General features: G+C 34.3%; 1 protein-coding gene across 1 annotated transcript in view; it reads right to left on the bottom strand.

The window, feature by feature from the left end:
* The window catches only part of CSMD1 (CUB and Sushi multiple domains 1), a 1278503-nt gene that overhangs the window by 259595 nt on the left and 1000049 nt on the right, over positions 1-18859 (bottom strand). Inside the window, exon 23 of the mRNA XM_074819927.1 lies at positions 15324-15480. Within this exon, the coding sequence (XP_074676028.1) occupies positions 15324-15480 (157 nt within the window). The remainder of the gene's footprint in view (positions 1-15323; positions 15481-18859) is intronic.

Below are 18859 nucleotides of genomic sequence, written 5' to 3'. Positions count from 1 at the left end.
ATGAAAAATTGGGGTATTTCACGTTCAAGTAGGTGCTGCTAACTGTGTGCTAATATTGCAGACTCTTGCCCTGTGTGTTCACAGTCAAGCTGCCTTTCCAGCTCTTCTTATGCAGTTTCTTCCCCTTCCCATTCCCTTTTGCGCTGATGCTCTTGTACATCTGGTGGAACTCGTCATAAAGGACCATAGTGCTGTGAAATCTCATTGTTGAAATGTTGCAACAGAACTTCAGTGTTAAAGTAGATGCTGTGAACTTTCACAGTGGGGAAATCTGGCCATGAGCTCCATACAGTCACAGTACTCAGGTTTACCTGACATTGAAACGAGCCAGCAGTCAGAGAAATTCTGCCAATACTCTTACCGCTGAGAAAGATTATTGTACTGGCAAATTGCTGTCAATTATCTTATTCCTGAGTTTCATTATAGGATTATCAGAACAATAAATGGATAAAATCCAGTTAAATTAAAACCAAACCAACCAGAATACGTCTTGATGATTGGCCATCACTATTTATCCAACATGATTCGTTCTGTCTTATTTGATATAATTATGAATGTAGAAATACTAGTTGTCAGGGTCAAAATTACTGACATGTCTGTAATATATGTAGACTATTCATTACAACTTCTTTCAACTCAGTTTAATTATGATGGGTACTGTGGTTCTAACTACATTAGTAAGCAGTGCAGTACAGCAGAAGCAAATTTGGGAAGTGAAACAATGAAGCTGAGGACATGATAACCACACTGTTTGCACTATCTGTTTACACTTTGGACTAGCTTTTGTGTCCGTTAGTGGGTGGAGTATGCTAAGTGCATCCCTGGAGCACACCTTTCAGTTCAGCTTCAAGTTTGTACCCTTCAAAACCTGTCTTCAATAGGAAGGTAGAAGAAGTGAATGTTCATTTTGTGTGTCCAAGGGAAATTCTCAAGGATTCTATATAGTACAGTGTACTTTTAACAGAAGCTGATGAAGTTCTGACATATCTGCAAATGTTCTCTTCACCTATTTTGAAAGGAAGAATACCATTTACTAACCATATATACATATGTGCATTTACACTGCATGTAAACCTACAGTGGCTATATGAAAAATAGTAATCTAAAATAAGTAATTTCCTACTCCTATTTGTGGAAGAAGTCCTAAGGTATTTTGAAATAATCATTCTCCTAAAGCCAAACACACAAAAAAGTAAGTACCTAAAAGGTATAAACTGCCAACCTTTAGGTATTTGGTCCCTACTTGGAAACTAACCTTGAGTTCAACGTTAAGACTTCTATGAAGACTATGAGAAAAAAAAGTTATGAGTTCCTGGTCTAGAAAGTGCACAAAACCAACAAAGCCACTCTGAATTGCGAGCTATAGTAGTCACCCAAATTTTACTTCCTACACAAAGCAATGCTGAGGCATGTTACATTATGTTTGTCTTAGTAGAATATATAAGCACACTGTTATTAGGGAGCAGAATATAGGTCCCCTATGAGCACTAAAGAAATTAGGCTGCAGGGCTTTATTCTTTTCTTTTTTTCTTTCTGGTTTAGTAAACCTTGTTCATGCTTTGGCATATATACTATGTCAATTAAAACTTTACCCATGGAGATGGAAGAGGACAATTTTTAAAACAGAGGAAATAATTGAACTGACAGTAAAATAAATGCGATATCGCAGCCCTTAATACTGTGGTCCCATGATGCAAATTTGTTAACAGTTTCTGACAGGTTAACTTTGTTTACAAGCTTTATGTTGAATTAATTATTGTTTGTCAATGACAATCTGACTTTATGAGAAACCATATATAAAACTGGCATAAAAGCACAAAATGCTCATAAGTTTCCCTCTGTATGCTCTAGTTAATTTTACAGGAATTCAATCAAGTGTTTGTGATAGATCCAGATCAGATTTGCACTGTTGGGTGTTCTGATGCTGCAGAGATTAATTTTTAATGATCATGGAACCTTGGTCTCAGATATGATCCCAGAACACTGTAACCACTAAGTAAAGGAATATTGTAGCCACCAAGCTGTAAGGAAAAAAAAAAAAAAAAAAAAAAAAAAAAGAGAGAATTTGGAGGAATTTCTTCTTGTAAATTTGAAAAAGCATGAACCTGTGTTGTCATTTCTGTGGACTGTGGCAGTTTGTAGTATGATCTCTAAGACAAAACTGTAAATACATTTTAAAAGAAAAGCCAGCTGGGGTATTAGCAAAACTTTAGAAGTTTAAACTAAAGAAGAACAGATCCTGAAAACATAATATATAGCATATAGGTGTAATTCAACACTATCATTGATCTCATCTTAGATGAGTAAATTTATACTCATATAATTTCCTACTGATATTACTGTTTGTAAAAGATGGGAAAATACTATTAAAACAGCAATACCACCAATCCCGATAAAAACTTCCCAAGACAAGCCATGAGGGGTTAATTATTCTGAATGCAAAAAAGTTTTTGCAGCTCATATATTAAGCACTGAAGGATTAAAAGCACACCCTGTGGGACTCCAAATATATTACTTACTATACTATACGTATAGACTACTTGGGCCTTGATCAGCGTAAAGGTAATGTCTTTTTATTTCTACTTGCCATGGAAGACAGAGGTCATAAATTATGTATAATCTATCTTCAACTTCTGAAAGTGATGTGGTAAAATATTTTGGTATGACTCCAAAAAAAAGGGGGCAAGCGCATATATAAATCCTATTTCAGTACATACATATATGGAAATATCAATGGATGTTTTAATATTCTAAAAGTAAGGTAATGTAAAAACGTTGGAAACGTCAAGAACTCTGTTAGTGTTAATTAAATCTCAAGTAATTTAAGCTCATAAACATAATCTATATGTTTTACACAGAATCATTTTTGAACTATCAAAGAGTAACTAAAAGTATGAAATGGTACTTGAGTTAATGTTCAGAGTCTATAATGGATTTCTAAATGCATGTAAATGTCAACAAATACTCATTCTGCAGTTGTTGCATTTTAAATATCCATAACATAATCTATTTAATTAAATCAATGCAATTCAAAATGAGAGTTCCTGGCATTTTCATTCTGTCTTGGAACCATTTGTGTGCTACTGAAACCTACAGTTGTAGAGAAAGAACAGTCTACATTATGTACCGGAAAACGTGGCAATTACAAAATCTCTACCTAATTAGAATGATAGAAAAGTCTACAGAAAGAAAAGCGTTTGGATAATGTGGCTATAGTGAGGCATCAGAAACTTGTATGAACTTTTAAAGAGCCTAGGATGACAAATAAACATGGGCTGTACGCACTGGGACAAAATTAGCTCCAGACCTCTTTCTTTTGGATCTGTAAAGTTTTTTGTAAGGAAGGCTGAAATGTTTTTATGTCTTGGTGACTGAATATTTTACATTCCAGCATCTGAAAGAGACCAAAGGACCCATGTTTTTCAAATACAGTGATATATTTCTACATGCTTGTACAGCAGAATGAGTTCACAGTAAGTAATGATACCTGCTGGTTTGTATCCTTTGGGAAATTGCAATTTACACTTTCAATTTCTCAAAAGCTTTGCAATCTAGTGGCAATTCATGCTTGACTATACTGATGAGACAGTCATTCAATGGATAATACTTTCTAATAGAAGTGTCAGTACTTTTTCTTGACATAAGCAGCATGTAAGAAAATTTATGTAAACATGTAAAACATGTAAAATGGTGATGTTAATACATGTTGTCAATAACAGGTCTTTTGAGCATAAAATGAAAAAGAAAAGAACTCTTTTCTGTAATTTTTTGCTGTAATAAGTATGTTATAAAAAGTTTTAAAGCCTTCCCCACCAATTTCAAACCAGATTCTTTGTGTCTATATGTCCTATTAAAAATTTCTGTTCTCCCTTTTTCAGCTATAACATCTAAACATACAAAAGAAGAAAAAAATGAAATTAGAAAACAGTTTTTGTATGTGATGATTTTATCAAAAGAAAATATTTTTAATAAATAACAATATTTGCAAGAGATAGGTGTGCAAATACATGTGCCTGCATCAAGATGATTACTGCATATATTAAAGCATACATGTAAGCTTTTGTAATCAGTAAACAAATGAATAATTAATTATAATTTATACTCAAGAGAAGCAGGGATTAAAGGTGAGATTCCATGTGAGTATAAGAAATCTAACTTCAAGTGTCTATAAAGAGATATCTTCAGGAACTCTCTATGTCTAGGCCTCCTTTATAATCAGCGGGAAAATGACTGATACAGTCAGTACTTAAAAATATTCTGGAGATTGCTTGTGAGAAGAGCACTGGTCTGACATTTCAGGGCAAAGAGGAAGAAATGAAAGGAAATAACATGAACACATACATTTTTTTCTTGTGTTATTTAGTGCAAGGTACTTTGGCTTAACACCTACCAAAAGCTTCAATGATTACAAAAAATTACTCATTTCCTCACAGCCTTTTCTAGAATACTCACTCGTAGAGTGATCAAGTCACCATGAATATAAAGGATGGATTGAAACATGGAAGAACATTTGTACAAGCTTATAAAAACCACTGTAGCACAGACAGGACTGAAAGTTAAAGACCCCCACCATCTGCAGCTGTGCTTATTCTTTCACATGCTGACAGGGGAACAATGTGCACTCAGCACCTGTTATTCTGGCTAGTGGTATTGATGCCCAACACTTCTGAAAATCAAGTTCTAGATACACTGTGGTGAACAACTTAGATAATGAAAAACACATAAATCTTGTCTACCTTTCATCATTCTGTTTTAAGCAACTTTCCCCACTTAGGAAGTTTATGGAAACAGAAGGAGTAAGTAGGTTTATAGCATTCATCATCTTTAACTATCTTTCTTACAAATAGTCTGTTTTCTACATGCATCCCTAATTCTGATCACATATCATATACACATAGTTTTGGCAGGGTGATTTTAATAATATGCATAAACTTTTGAAGGAATAATCTTAATTTTACTCTTAAATAACTGTATTACAGTTTTAAAAAATCAGAAACATAGTTTTGATGACTGAAAAATCTGTTTCTTATTTACTGTTAATCTCCAGTTAAAAAAAAAAAATTACTAGAATCTAGGGCAGCACGGTCAATCTATTGAAGCATAAACAATTTCCTCATATAATGAAGAGAAGGGAGAAAACAGTCACATTTCTGCATCTGAACTGTTAAAATCCTTACAAATTAATTCTGGATTTTTTCCCCTGAAAATTCATATTTTCATAAACTCTATTTAATACCAAAATTATAAAAATGGTTATGCAATGTATTTCACATGAGTTATTTTAGAAGAGGTCATTTCAACAATTTTCAGAAAAGGAAAAAATTCAGTCAGAAGAAAGCTAAGATCAAACTTTGATATCAGGGGCATACACAAATGACTTGAAATGTCTAATGTTAAAAAAAAAAAAAAGATATAATTTCAATACAAATGGAAAACAACACATTCATATGGACATCTTTCCCCATCTCTGCTAGCCCCTCTCTTCAAAGCATACCTGCATTTTAAACTTTATAGCAGGAGATTTTAAAAAGCAGCAATATTCTTGGTAGTAGATGTGAATTACAACAGGAAAACCTGGTGGGTTTAGATTGGATGAGAATCTCTGACCCATACACAGAAATGCCCGGAGTCCTTCAACAGATTATAACTGGCAATTATCAGAACCAAATCAAAATAACCTTTAACAAATTACCTTTTTCACATGTTCTGATACCTTATATCAAATCTCATTTTTCCTTAATTGAAAATAAGAAATAGTTAACATCTTTCTTCTTTCGAATCCCATGCACAGAGGGATAATTCAGTGATTTAAGGATGATAAACCATGTAATTGTTGGCAACTAAATAAAATGTTTTTCTTTTTAAAGAAGAGAGCTTCAGAGAGCTTTTCTAAAAAAACATTGTTCATCTTGTGTATGTATATTTACAATACACACATTTTAATTCAATCAGAAGCCTGGGTTTAACTCCAAGGGTTTTTGGAGAACACAATTTAGTAATAATGGACTATTCAGCCTGTACTCCTATCATACCATGCCACTACTGATCTATTTGTTGTGATTTCTCCTCTTTCCAACTTAACTCATGCAACCTTCTTATGCAGTTTCATTTCTCCACTCCATACGCTTCCTATGTTTCTTGGAGAGCTTGTCTTTCTCTCCTCCTCTCTTACATGTGTGTCCTAGTCTTTTTGTCTCAGACATCATCTTTGCTAATACCCTGTGGTGCTCTTGCCTGCTGCACTTCTGCTCAAGTCTCCTTGGTCTGGCACTGCAGCTTCCCTTATTTCAAGCTGCAGACATGGAAACATGAGAGGTGCCCATCTATTCCCTTCCTTCTCTCTTCTTCCCTCCTCTCCAAGTCTGGTTTTTATTTCAGTAGTATTGCAATCAAACAGCAATATCCTCACTTTCTCAGACTACTCATGAGACAGTAGGCACTGAGAACACAGCATGGTTTGTGGGCCAGTCTCAGCTGGCAGGTAAGCCCTCACCCACTCGCTTTCTCTCTTCCTCCCAGCAGGATGGGGGAGAGAATTGGAAAAAGAAAAGCGAAAAAATTAATGGGTCAAGATAGACAGTTTAGTAAGTGAAGGAAAAGAAAAAGGGGGGGAAAAAAAAGAAACAAGTGATGCAAAAGCCTTCACTTATCACCAACAAACTCATGCCCAGTGAGTCCCCAAGCAGTGGCTATTTCAAAAAAACTTCCCCAAAGTTTTATCGCTAAACATGATGTCACATGATACAGAATATCTCATTGCTCAATTCAGGTCAGCTATGTCACCTCACACCCTCTTGTCCACCCTGAGCTTACCTGCTGGGGCAGCAGAGTAACAGAAAAGGTCCTGACACTGAGCAAGCACTAATCAGCATTAGCTGAAGAAAATTAACTTCATCCCAGCCAATCCCAGTACAGATGGACAAAGTGTTCATCTCCATCCTAATCCAGGTCTGCTGAGAGTGTTCATTAAAGAAAAAATATTTTGGAGTCCTCATTCATAGGGTGGGAACTGGTCACATAAAATCTAGCTATCTAGAGATTTATATCTTCAGAAATTTGGGAAGATTTTCCTGAAATGGGCAAAACACCAAATTGTGTTACAGACAGCACCATGCCAGCATTTTCATCTCCAAAGCATGTGATAATATAACTTTTCAAATAAAAGGTTAATACAATGCTTATATTCACCAAATAAAATGGTTTTCATTCTTTCTGCCTTAGGAAAAAAAAAAAAAAAAAAATTGGCACCTACTGTTTACCAAAGTTAAAGTCAGCAGTTTCATAGATGATTAAAAAAGTCTTTTAATTAAAAGTGGAAAACAACCTTATTTATACAAAGTTTTGGGGATTTGGGGGGGATTTTGTTTTTTACTTATAAGATTTCTGGATTAATCTTTTTGTTTTTAAATAAGGTCATGTCCTGGTTCAGCTAGGATAGCGTTAAGTTTCCCCAGCAGTGGGGGGAAGCTCTAGCTGGGTTATTCAATACCATGCTGACCTCACGTCCTGGCACCAAAGCGCGGGAGCGTGGGAGAATTGGTGAATGCTTGTGTTATGCCTTCTCTCTGCTCTCACTGCTGTATTGGTAGATATCTTGCTCTGTTCATTGTTATTACTGTTATTGTTATTGTTTGTTGTGTTGCTGTTGCACTGTTGTATTAAACCTCTCCTTATCTCAGCCCCGGGGCTTTGTATTTCACTCCCTTTGTGGGGGAGGGGCAGCGGCCGCGTGGTCTCAGATCCCGGCAGGGACTAAACCACCACAGGTCATAACATGATACCTTATTTTCTTTCTATGCCAAAAAGTTTCAAACTTTAATGTATGGTTCTAAAATTACAGATTATACTATACTGATTAGGATGATATGAAATGATGCTTAATTTCATTTAAATTCTCTGAATATTTTCTGTTTTCAAAAGAGATTTTCATGTTTTCTGTTCATTTACTAATAAGATAAGGGTTTTTTTCTTTAATTTTGCAGCACTGGGAACTTTGGTTGCAGAAAAAAACATGACATGCAAACAAGCTGCTATATGACATGCAAACAGAGAAACAGGTAACTATTGGGTCTTTTCTATTTTAAACAGCAATTCATTTAATCCTACTTTTAGCCAAATTATTTTAGACTGTACAATTTCTGTTACTTATTCTGTGAGGTGGACCCATAAAGAGGAAGTAATTAATGCATTAGGTTATGAAACTCAAGTTCAGTTGAAACAGAAGAAATAAAACAAAAGAAAAAACACTTATGTTTTGAAATTCACCACAATGGAAAACTCTAGTAAAGACACCTGGAGTGAAAATCTTGAATATCTTATTCAGTTTTTGTTGTTTGTTTGTTTGTTTTTTCCCTACACTTTAAAACTGAATGCAAATTCATCCTAATCTTCTGAAACCTTTTGATTTTCACAAAATAATATTTTTATAAAGTCTTCACTTATCATGTTGCCCTGAACTGATATATCATTCAGTGTATGGGAGAAGCATAACAGAAGAATGTGGCCAGATTATGTAAGTACTTAATATATTGAAAGCAAAAGACAGTTTCATTTTCTGGGGGAGGGAGAGAAGAGACCATAATCTGATCATGTTGTTAAACAGGATATCATAATTCTTGTGTATGAGTGAACTGAATTAAAATTTCTAACAAGGTTTTATTTTGGCATTTATTAAATTTTTAGTTCTCTATTTTGCAATTTTTGCTTTCTTTTAGAATAGTTTTTTCTATGCATGCAATACAGTTTATGTTAATTTGGGGTTAGTCACATAATTATACTTTTCTTAAAATGATCTGTGAATATATATAGGTTAAGACATACTCATTTAATGATTTTTGCCTTTTGTTTATTTTCATTTAATTTTGTCTCACATTTTTACCCTAGTGTGTGAAGATTCTCTTTGGAACAGATCTTACACAACGATTAGTTACTGAAAGGAAACTACAACAGCTTCTTTTCATTACTGGCTTGTTCTGCTCAACTGACACTATACAGCCTGAGGCAAAGTTGCTATACTTCTGAATTTGAATCTGTTTGTGTGCTAGGATAATTGACTGAGTTTGCAGTTTCAGAACACTGTTTTCAATGACATTCTTTTAACATTTTCAATTACTGTAGAATAGGAAATGAATTAAATTAGATTTCAGTTCAGGATTCTCCTAATTTCCAGGTTTAAACCATTTATATAAATTTAGATTATGCTAATTCAGATTCACTTTCCATGCACTAACTTTCACTATCCCTTGAAAGATGTAGGGGTAGAGAATGTTTATAATACGGAACTTAAACTGAAGATTAGAATTAAGTGCTTAGTAGTAACAGAATATTATGAATGCCAAACCACTGCATCATGCCTGAGAAATGTATTTAAAGATTTCTTTTCTTAAACTGAAAGTTGTATCTTCAGATCGATGAAAAGAATATTGTAAAACTGCTAACTATGCATGCTAAATATAGAGGATGATGAATGCAAATAAAAATATCAAACCTACTTTAAAAAAAAAAAATCTATCCATGCACAATCCTAAATCTGTTTTCTTTTAGGAACGCTAGATAGAATTTGATACAAGTTCTATGGGGTTGAGCACAGCTCAAGGTTGTGAACCTTCCCAATTCTTCTGGCAGAAATGATAGCCATGCAGAATTTTGCTTTCAGTGAAAGAAATGGTCATGGATTCAAAATTGGCAGAAGTTAATATTAAATTAAGGTCTGAGTCTATATAACATTCACTCTCAAAAAGAAACATCCTTAGAGAGAATTTTTCCAGCCCTCATTTCTACCTTAGCACAGAAGTGTAGGAAAATATCTAATTTTACATCTTAGGAAATGGAGGATACAAATAAAAGACAAGTGTTGAGGAACTAACACAGAACATTTTACATCTATAGCAGTGAATCATGAACAAGTGAGTGAAAGGCCTTCAGAAATTTAAAATCTAGCTACAGAGTATACCACAAATCTCTGAATGGTTTCTAGACTTTATAAAGTCTGTAACTACTTCATGTTTCTGAAGCACACAGAAATCTGTTGTGAGGCAGAATATACTGCTGAGTGGCCCAGTGCAGTCAGATACATTCCTACATATATCTGTCAGTATTCCTGGAACAGATGGACCCTTCCACTGATTCGTTCAATGGAATCCAAGGCTTACTCTGCAGATAAGCGAAACTTTCTTCTATTATATCCTGCACAAGACTGAGGAACCATGAAATTGCCAGAGAGCTAGATAAGCCGCTCCTAAAAAGTAGTTGTCTGGATAAGGACAGAGAGCAACTTCACACTGCCTCAGACAGGCAACTGCCAGCACACGGAACTTGATAAAAGCCTTCAGGTCTGAGGAGAGTCCAAAGAGCAATTCTACATAGTGGTAAAGTTCCTTACACATTACAACTTTGGGATACTTTCTGAAGACATTGGTGGATGGTATCATGAATACAGACACCTATCTTCAGGCACCATAAAAATAAATTAGTTCTGAGAGTTCTAGCCAGTACTGAGGGAAGAGTCATTTCTTCTGAACTGTGTGGGAACTTTTACTCAGAAAACAAGGATAGACAAGTATTTGAACAGGAAGCACTTACACTACCTTCTTTGTTGCAGACTTTGTTTAGAGATATGAAGATTGTTTTAAGTGTTTTACCATCTTTGTATGAATTTTGGACATGTACATAAAATGGTCGTATCTTTAAAGGATAACCAACAGCACAGCTACTGGCAAACAGAAATTGTGAAATTAATTTTTGTATTGACATCTATGTGAACCAAATAAGACACAAGTAACATTACTGTACAACTTATCTTCACAGGATTTAAGAGTGATCACTGTGGAAGCACAGTATAGTGCTGAGCACAGTATAGTGCTGAGTAGTCTGATCTGTACGGTGTTATACAGCACTATAGACAGCACTATGCTGTATTCAGACATCACAAAACACTTGTATAAGACATGCATGATAAAGTGTGGAAGGACTGTTTTTGTTTTTCCAGTAGCTAAGAAAAGTGAGACTATGTTCAAGGAATGAGGATTAAACAGTAGCAAGGAAGCACTTGTGACACAAGTGAGAGTAAGTTCAGTTCTCCACATGATGAGTCAAAACAGCCACTGTTAAAATTCCTTGTGTCAGGACTCTGATAGGGGAGTGGTTAGACACCGCAGGGACTGTTTGTTATTCAGAGACTGTACTGCATTGCTCCTTATTTAAAGTCACAGTCTGTTACTTTTACCAGACAGCTGTGTTTTGCTTTTACTGCCTGTCACTGTGTGGCATCAATAAGATTTCATTTTAATTTGAATGTCAATTTAATGTTAAATCATACTGACATGACAGCACAAAGCACTGTCATCTTTATACCAGGATGGCCAAATCTTCTAACTGAGCAGTGACCAGGAAGGGTAGGTCCAGCTGTGGGAATGCCTATGGCTACATCTTCTCTTCCTCACAAAAATTTAGGTGTCTCAGAGAGAAAAGTTCTAATTGGACAGGGGAAAAAAAATCCCCCAAATTATAAAACTGGAATTATGAAATTAGAACTGACATTTTCTCAACCAAAAAAAGTAACTGTTACATGAGTCAGTTGTGGCTACAACATGTATAAACTTATATTTTTAAATAGAGATCTATATTGACATCCTCTACTCTTAGGGAATTAAAGGCATCTTAAAAGTCCTTTTTGTTCCTTGGATTATAAAAACACTTCCCATGATGGTTAAAAAGAAAAATATATTGGGAAGAGGGACAAAGAAAAACTTTGCTATTTTTGTAAGCTCTGTTTGAGAGGAGTAAGAAGTAACATAAAGGAAAATTTGTACAATTTTGGCTTCATTAATAAGATTAAAATAGTCCACTAACTTCTCACATTGGAAGACTCTCTTCTTTCCTATGTCATTGGTATAGAAGATGGAATAATCTGTTAAAACCTGAGATCATCCTCAGGTAAAAAAGTTAGCCCCATGAAGATTATGTTGTCATTTCCTCAGCACTAAGGTATAAATGTCCACAGTCATCCCCTCTGACACCCGTGTAGTGGTACTAGAAGTGAAAACAAACACTTCCTCTTATTCATCCTAACACATATTCACCCTAGTTTGAAGGAATTGGTTTTATATAATCTTGTTTTACAGGAAGGAAACAAGTTTTCCCCTTTGTTCCTCTTGGGTTTTTCTTCTCTGGTAGACTCAGATTCAGGTATTGCTCAAATTGCAGTTTCATTGACTCTCATTCATACATACTTACTCCACAAATCTCATGCGAAATTATTAACAGAATGTTGTTGTCTCCATTTTTCTGAAACAGTTTCCTAAAATACAATCACTACAATTTTAGTCCTCAGTCAAAATATTTCTTAGTTTCTCAAAACAGTTGAGAAAGAATACAGATTTTTTCATGGTCCTTTCCAATAAAAAAATATCTCTACCCATTGTGCTAAATCAATTTCCTTGAAACCATCTTGCACTTACAGGTGAAAAAATTAAATTACTATAATTTCTAGCTTCCATTTAGTATTGTTCTTACCCTGAAACAATTTCCTGTATAGCAGAATTCATTACAACTTGAATCCTTTATAGATTTCCTTTCATATATTCTGAATTTAGAATTTATACAAACCACTCAGATCCTGAGTTTATAGAATTCTGTTTTATTATGTCAGTAATGAGATTCTGAAAATTTTCTTTATCCTCATTTCTGTTCTCATGGATCATTAGCTTTTTCTTCTGTTGTATTTGTAAATTTAGCATCATCCACATAATTCACAATGTTAAAAAAGATGGAAAGGTAGTTGCACAGAACTGAAATAGTAACCCTTTAAGTCAGTGTTTTTAATAACACATTGCAATAGTTCTAAATTTTAAGCTTCAAAGCTGCACTAATCTTAATTTCAATAGCATTAATGGGAAGAAAAGTACTACAAAGACCAACAATTAAGAGCAGTTGATATATCCCTTGTGGACAGCAAGAACTCAGCAACCAGATAGGGAATAACCAAAATTGATTTACCACTAGATTTATTACACCATCACTTCTAGCTCTTTCTAGCAGTCTTATTATTCAATTTCATTCACTCCAGCATATGTATTTCTCATTTCCTTCAGTGAGACCACATTTAACACTCTTTTAACTTTCTTGGTTTAGTAATTTTAAAGTATCTGGCATTATATTTCAATCTGAAAAGTGAATAAATAAACTGCAGAGTAATCTTTCAGGGAAGTTAATTCCAGCTGTAAACTACAGCTTCATTAATCCAAACAGATAATTATAATTTTGTGTTTGATGTATTTAAATGAAAAATGAACACATTTGTTTAGTAACTGCATTGGAACTGCATCAAAAAGTCCAATCCCATCAAATAATGAGTATAAATTTCTGGTATATTTAATCTTTAAAATATTGCTAGGATTGGACTCTTTCAGCAAAAGAATGTGAGTCAGCTCTGCAGTCAATTTTCAAAGCATTCCAAAAGAATGCATCTTCTGCTTGTAGCAATTTATAAATGGTGAAGAGTCCCACACTGAAGTGTTTGGAAGTAACATAGAATATGTTTTCTTGTTACAGTTGATGGAAATCACCTAGTTAGATGGTCACTATCTCAAAATGTATTGTCTTGAATCTAGCTTCCTGAAAATACATGCAAAAAGTAAGGAATTAGACAGTATTTACAAATGGGGACTGTCTGGTGTGAGAGCAGGCAGGAGGAAAAGTAATTACAGATAAACATTTCAACATGAACTGCTGCAAATTGATCACATGATATATTAAATGAGATATTTGGCAAGAAAAAAAAGAAGAGGAAAATGTTATGAAGACATATAAAAGTGACTCTTGCCTCTGTACACAGTATTGTTAAGTTTACTGTTAGAAGACTGTGTCAAATTCTGTCTACACACTTCAGAAAATGTAAAATAGCTTGGAATACTAGAAAACTAGAGATTCAAAACTAATCAATCAGCCAGGAAAAAAAGCCTTAAGACATGAATTATCATATGTTAACTTACATAGAAAAATCTGCTACCGGAGAGCAAATCTTATTAGAATTGCAAACTGAAGAGTAACAAAATCAAGCTATTGGATGCAGAAATTAAGCAAAATTCCATCTTTAAATGAAATACTATTTCTAAACACCTAAACAGTAGGTGGAACTCATCACTGCAGCAAGATTTGAAAGGAACTGATTCAAGACCCTTGAAATCAGAGCCCTTAAAATAAGATTATTTTTAAAACAAATTATTTGTTCCATTTTTCAAAGAAAAAATTCTATGGTCTCTATAGGCAAATCAGAGTAGATTTGCCTAGTGGTTCTTTCTGGATTCTGTAACATAAAATGAAAGAATATATGTTATCTACATTAAAAAAAAAAAAAAAAAAAAAAAAAAAAAGGAATCACTTTAATATATTTCATCTAGCCAGAGAATCCTTCCGTTCCTTTATGGTTCTGTAAGAAAAAAACACCAAAGGTAGGATGATAAGATTTCAGATTTACCAGGCACAGCAAAAACACAGAAGGGAAAGTGAATGATTTCTGCTTATTCCACTGCTGGCTCCAATCCAAAGGGAAACCAGCAGATGTACTAGAAAGAGCTATGATTCCATTTCTGTGCCACAGCACAGTGAGGTGCTCTGCTCTGCAGGATTCAACAGGAGCTCATGGAACCTGATGTAAAAGGCAATAAATTGAAGGAAAAAAGTACTTGGAGATTCCTTGAAACTTGGACAAAATATCTGTTTATGTGTGTTGGAAATAAACTAGTTATCTCCAAAGTTATTCCCCCAAAAGACTCATTGTTTTGCCAGCTAAATTACTTAAATTAATTACATGCAAACTGTGGGACAAGTGCACCATTCATCAAAACTTGTTCACGCAGGTATCTTTCCAGCATACTCCACCCTGATCCTGACAATCAGTCAGGACACATCAAGAGTCTGCTCCCAGGCACACTCTATTCTTTTTATTCTCATTTGTACTCATTTTTTTAAATTTGACTGCAGGGATTGAATGTTCCCTTTTTAAAATCTTGTACTCTATAAGTTTTCTGCAACAGTATAGCACTAACATATTCAACCCACATGTCACAATTCACTCTTTTTCAAACCCCACTGCTAAGTCTTCAAAATGATTCTTTATAAATTTAAAATATTACTATTTTGCTTTTAGTAATTTTCTTAAATTGTTAACATCTATCCATCCATGGAAGGAATTAAAATTCAGTCTGATAACCACAGTGCATTCTGGGAAATCATCTTCACCATTCCATGAGAAATCACTGTAGCTGAAAAATACACATTTCCCCACAAAACAGTCAGTCAGACAATATCTGTGAGCTACTTACTTGTGTAAGTGAGCTGAAATCCTTGGTCAGTATCAGATCCATTGGTATTAAACTCTATCCACAAATGGTTAGAGGTGCTATTAAGGATAACTCCCATCATGTCACTTTTGGTGAAGGAACCCAGAGAGCGTGAAGAGCTGTCTTTTCCATCATACACCTTGTAGAAACAAAATAGTAACATGAAACTGGACATCAAATCTAAATATTTGAAAAATGTTAGTTTATGTAATACTTTCAAAGTTAGCTATGCATTGCCAATAGTTTCTCCAAAAAGTTAATATTTCCATTTTGTGAGGTACATACCACTTGATTATGCAGTTCAGTGAAATATAAAATATTCTGTCACCCTTAAGGTGTTTTATGGTTTTTTTCCTTTTCAGTTGTGTGAGCTCATCTTGAATGAAATTAATATTTATATATGGCTACATCTGAGGTTTCATAAACTCAGATTATTTTTCATGGTTATTCACAAAGGCTAACAGAAGTATAATTTCTGAAATCACCACTGAAGTAAGGCTGTGAGAGGTAAACCCCATTCTACACTGTTCTCTCCTTTCTGGAGATGTCAGCAGCAGAACTGAAGTATTAAAGTCAGTCTGTCACCTTGTATTTCAGACTCTGAGCCTGCAGTATTTTTTTTTTACTATAGGTTTTAACAAAGAAAGATAGGTCTTCAAAAAGGTATGTGAGTCTATTGTCAAACCAAGATGTTCTTATTTACCATGTTTATTGCAAACTTTCAGTGGAAGACAAAATCAACAATATTAACCTCTGTAATTTTTCAAATCCTAGAATGAAAAAGAATGTCCTTTTGATTGTTCACCAATACAGGACAAGCAAAGAGTTAGTATTGGCTAGGGGGTGAAAAATTATTTTTGCTTATTGCAAAACATTGAAAGCCATAAAATGCCAAAATAGTCTTCTGTGGGGTTTTTTTGTCTCACGATGAATTAAAAAAAAAGCTAATTTCTTCTTTAAATTACATAAATCACTTGTACTCACAGGTTTTTCTGTTCTCACAGAAAAAAAGAAAAATATGCATATTTTAAATACTTTTAAAACATACACCATACATAATGTGGATATTTATACAAAAGCACGTAATGAATCTGAACAGCTGGTTTCTAATATGAAGTAAAAGATAATTTACTCTGATTTCATATGGCCTAGAGCGACTGTAGATAACTAGTGCAAAAACTACAATTACAGTAAAGCTGTATCTTCATCTATCAATTCTAAGACATTGTGGTCCAGGGAAGATTTATACTGATTCCAGTCAGAAGCAGGCAGTGACCCATTTAACAGTCTAAATTGCTACATTTGAGTCACAGGCACTTACTTCTTTCTATTTGAATGTCCAGTTAGATCTACTAATGAAATTTAGAAATGCATCTTTTGAGAGGACAGACCATGGCAACTACATTTATGGATGATGACCAACAGTTAAAAGCAGAGCTATTTTCTCAGTGGAGAAAATACCAGCATACCATCAATATAGATGAATGTCTTGAAAGGACCTCATTCATCTCAAGTGCCAACATTAGCAAAATAAAATAATAAAAACAACATGCTTAAAGATTTTTTAAGATAAAAGCATAAATTCAGTTTAATAAACATACACAGATAAAGATCATAATCTTGCCTAAAAGAAGCTTTTGAAAAATAATATATTATGCTAGCCATTGATAGAACAATACCTTCTGTCCTTATTGCTAAAACAAAGATTGTCTTATATCAGGGCATGAGCTATCGAAGACATAATCAATTGTATTTAAGATTCATGCAAACAGTAACACATACTTAATGTCTACCTGTAGCAGAAATACGACTTTAATCTGTGCTGAGAGTATCTGAAAAAATGCCTCCAAGCTTCTACCATTGTCCTGAACCAGAACTACAGATCACTTTCATTGACTGATTACAATTTATTATTAGAGCTGGAAATCTATTGTACAAAACAAATAGGCATTCATTCACCGTAAGATTTATTTTTTAACAACATTCTGAACATACATATTTTGCAAAAAACACAGCTATATTTTGCTTAGTTTGAGATATACTAGTTTGAATGGAATCATCTACTTTAATTGTCATTAATAAAAAATGCTATCTATGTTAAAATAAGTCATTTTTATTCATCTTTAAAAGAAAACATAACAGCTAATTACTGCAATTGTCCCTTAGACATCCTGTTCCAATAGTCTACTTCACTGTTACAGATAACTCTTCCTACATGAGGATCAGCAAGTTAAATAAAAGTATTTCTCAAGATTAATCCAGACATAAATGAAAACATTGTTTTATGAAATAAAAATGAGATAAGAGGGATCATGTGAAAGCAGCTGTAAAAAAGCCATGCCAATTTTTAACTGGTGACACTTGTCCAGCTGTTCTTAACTTTACAGACATAACCAGGTACATGTCTACTCTAGTAACTGAAACAATGTTAGTGAAAAAACATAACCATTGAATCTCTACTGTCTATACTGATGCCTTGTTTGAACCATCCCTGGAAAAGAAAAAGCATTTTCCTTAACAATTCTTGGTCATGGTTTGGTATTTAGTGTGGGCCAAGGACCATTTCCAGTAAGCAGTTTGTGTGCAACCATTGTGTTCTGTCATATGTGACTGTCTCCAGAGTCAGAGAAAACATTTAATACACTAGTCTAGACATTCTAACTATTAACTCACATATAGTATGCATGTTTAACTCATTTAGGAGAACCCATTTGCAATATAATTCACATGCTACAATTACTGTTTTCTCTTTTATGAAGAAATAAGGAGGGTCTATTTGGCCAAAGAGATGAAAAACATGAAATTACATTCTGGTTTTCCTCTTATCTCTAGCAAGTTCATGGTAATTGCATTACAAACATTTCACCATAAGTAGCCATTTTAAAGAATTGAGAAATTTCAAGTGGCAATTCAAGCAGGGAGATTTGGAGACTGAAGTATTAGTAAGTGATAAAGGATAAGCTTTAAAAAAAAAAAAAAAGGATAATCCAGGTACTCAGTTTTGCCATATGCCTCAAAATGGTGATTCTGTTTCCATTTCTTTACTGGAGTTCAGATTTCTTTCCTGGTACTTCAATTTCAAGCTTTGTCACAGCTGTAGAAGGTTTTGCCTGTGACTTATAGTCATTAACCTGCACATATTCTTCTTGAAAGCATTAGTTTTCACCCTTCCTTATGTACACGGTCTTACTGATGCCAGAAATGCCCTTGAAACTTATTTGTAATGCCTATGTACCACAGCCTCAATATCCAGCCTCAATATTCCCACTTGTGCCAACAGTAAACCTAGTTGAATATATACTGCTGAAGGTGGTTTATATTTTCAAAGCCAGTAAACAGTGTCAGAGTAGGAGTCCAGTCACCACAGCTAGACTGTCTATACAGTATTTATTGTCACTACATCCTCAGCACACATTTAATGCAGACCTACCAACACCCTCACAAATCTTTCCTGAGAAAGCAGTAGTTCAGGAGCTACATAGGCCAGGGACTGTTTCTGAGAGACAGTTTGAGCAAGC

Source organism: Strix aluco, chromosome 3 (assembly GCF_031877795.1).
Source record: "Strix aluco isolate bStrAlu1 chromosome 3, bStrAlu1.hap1, whole genome shotgun sequence".
Taxonomy (NCBI): Eukaryota; Metazoa; Chordata; class Aves; order Strigiformes; family Strigidae; genus Strix; species Strix aluco.
This window is presented reverse-complemented; position numbering and strand designations above follow the sequence as displayed.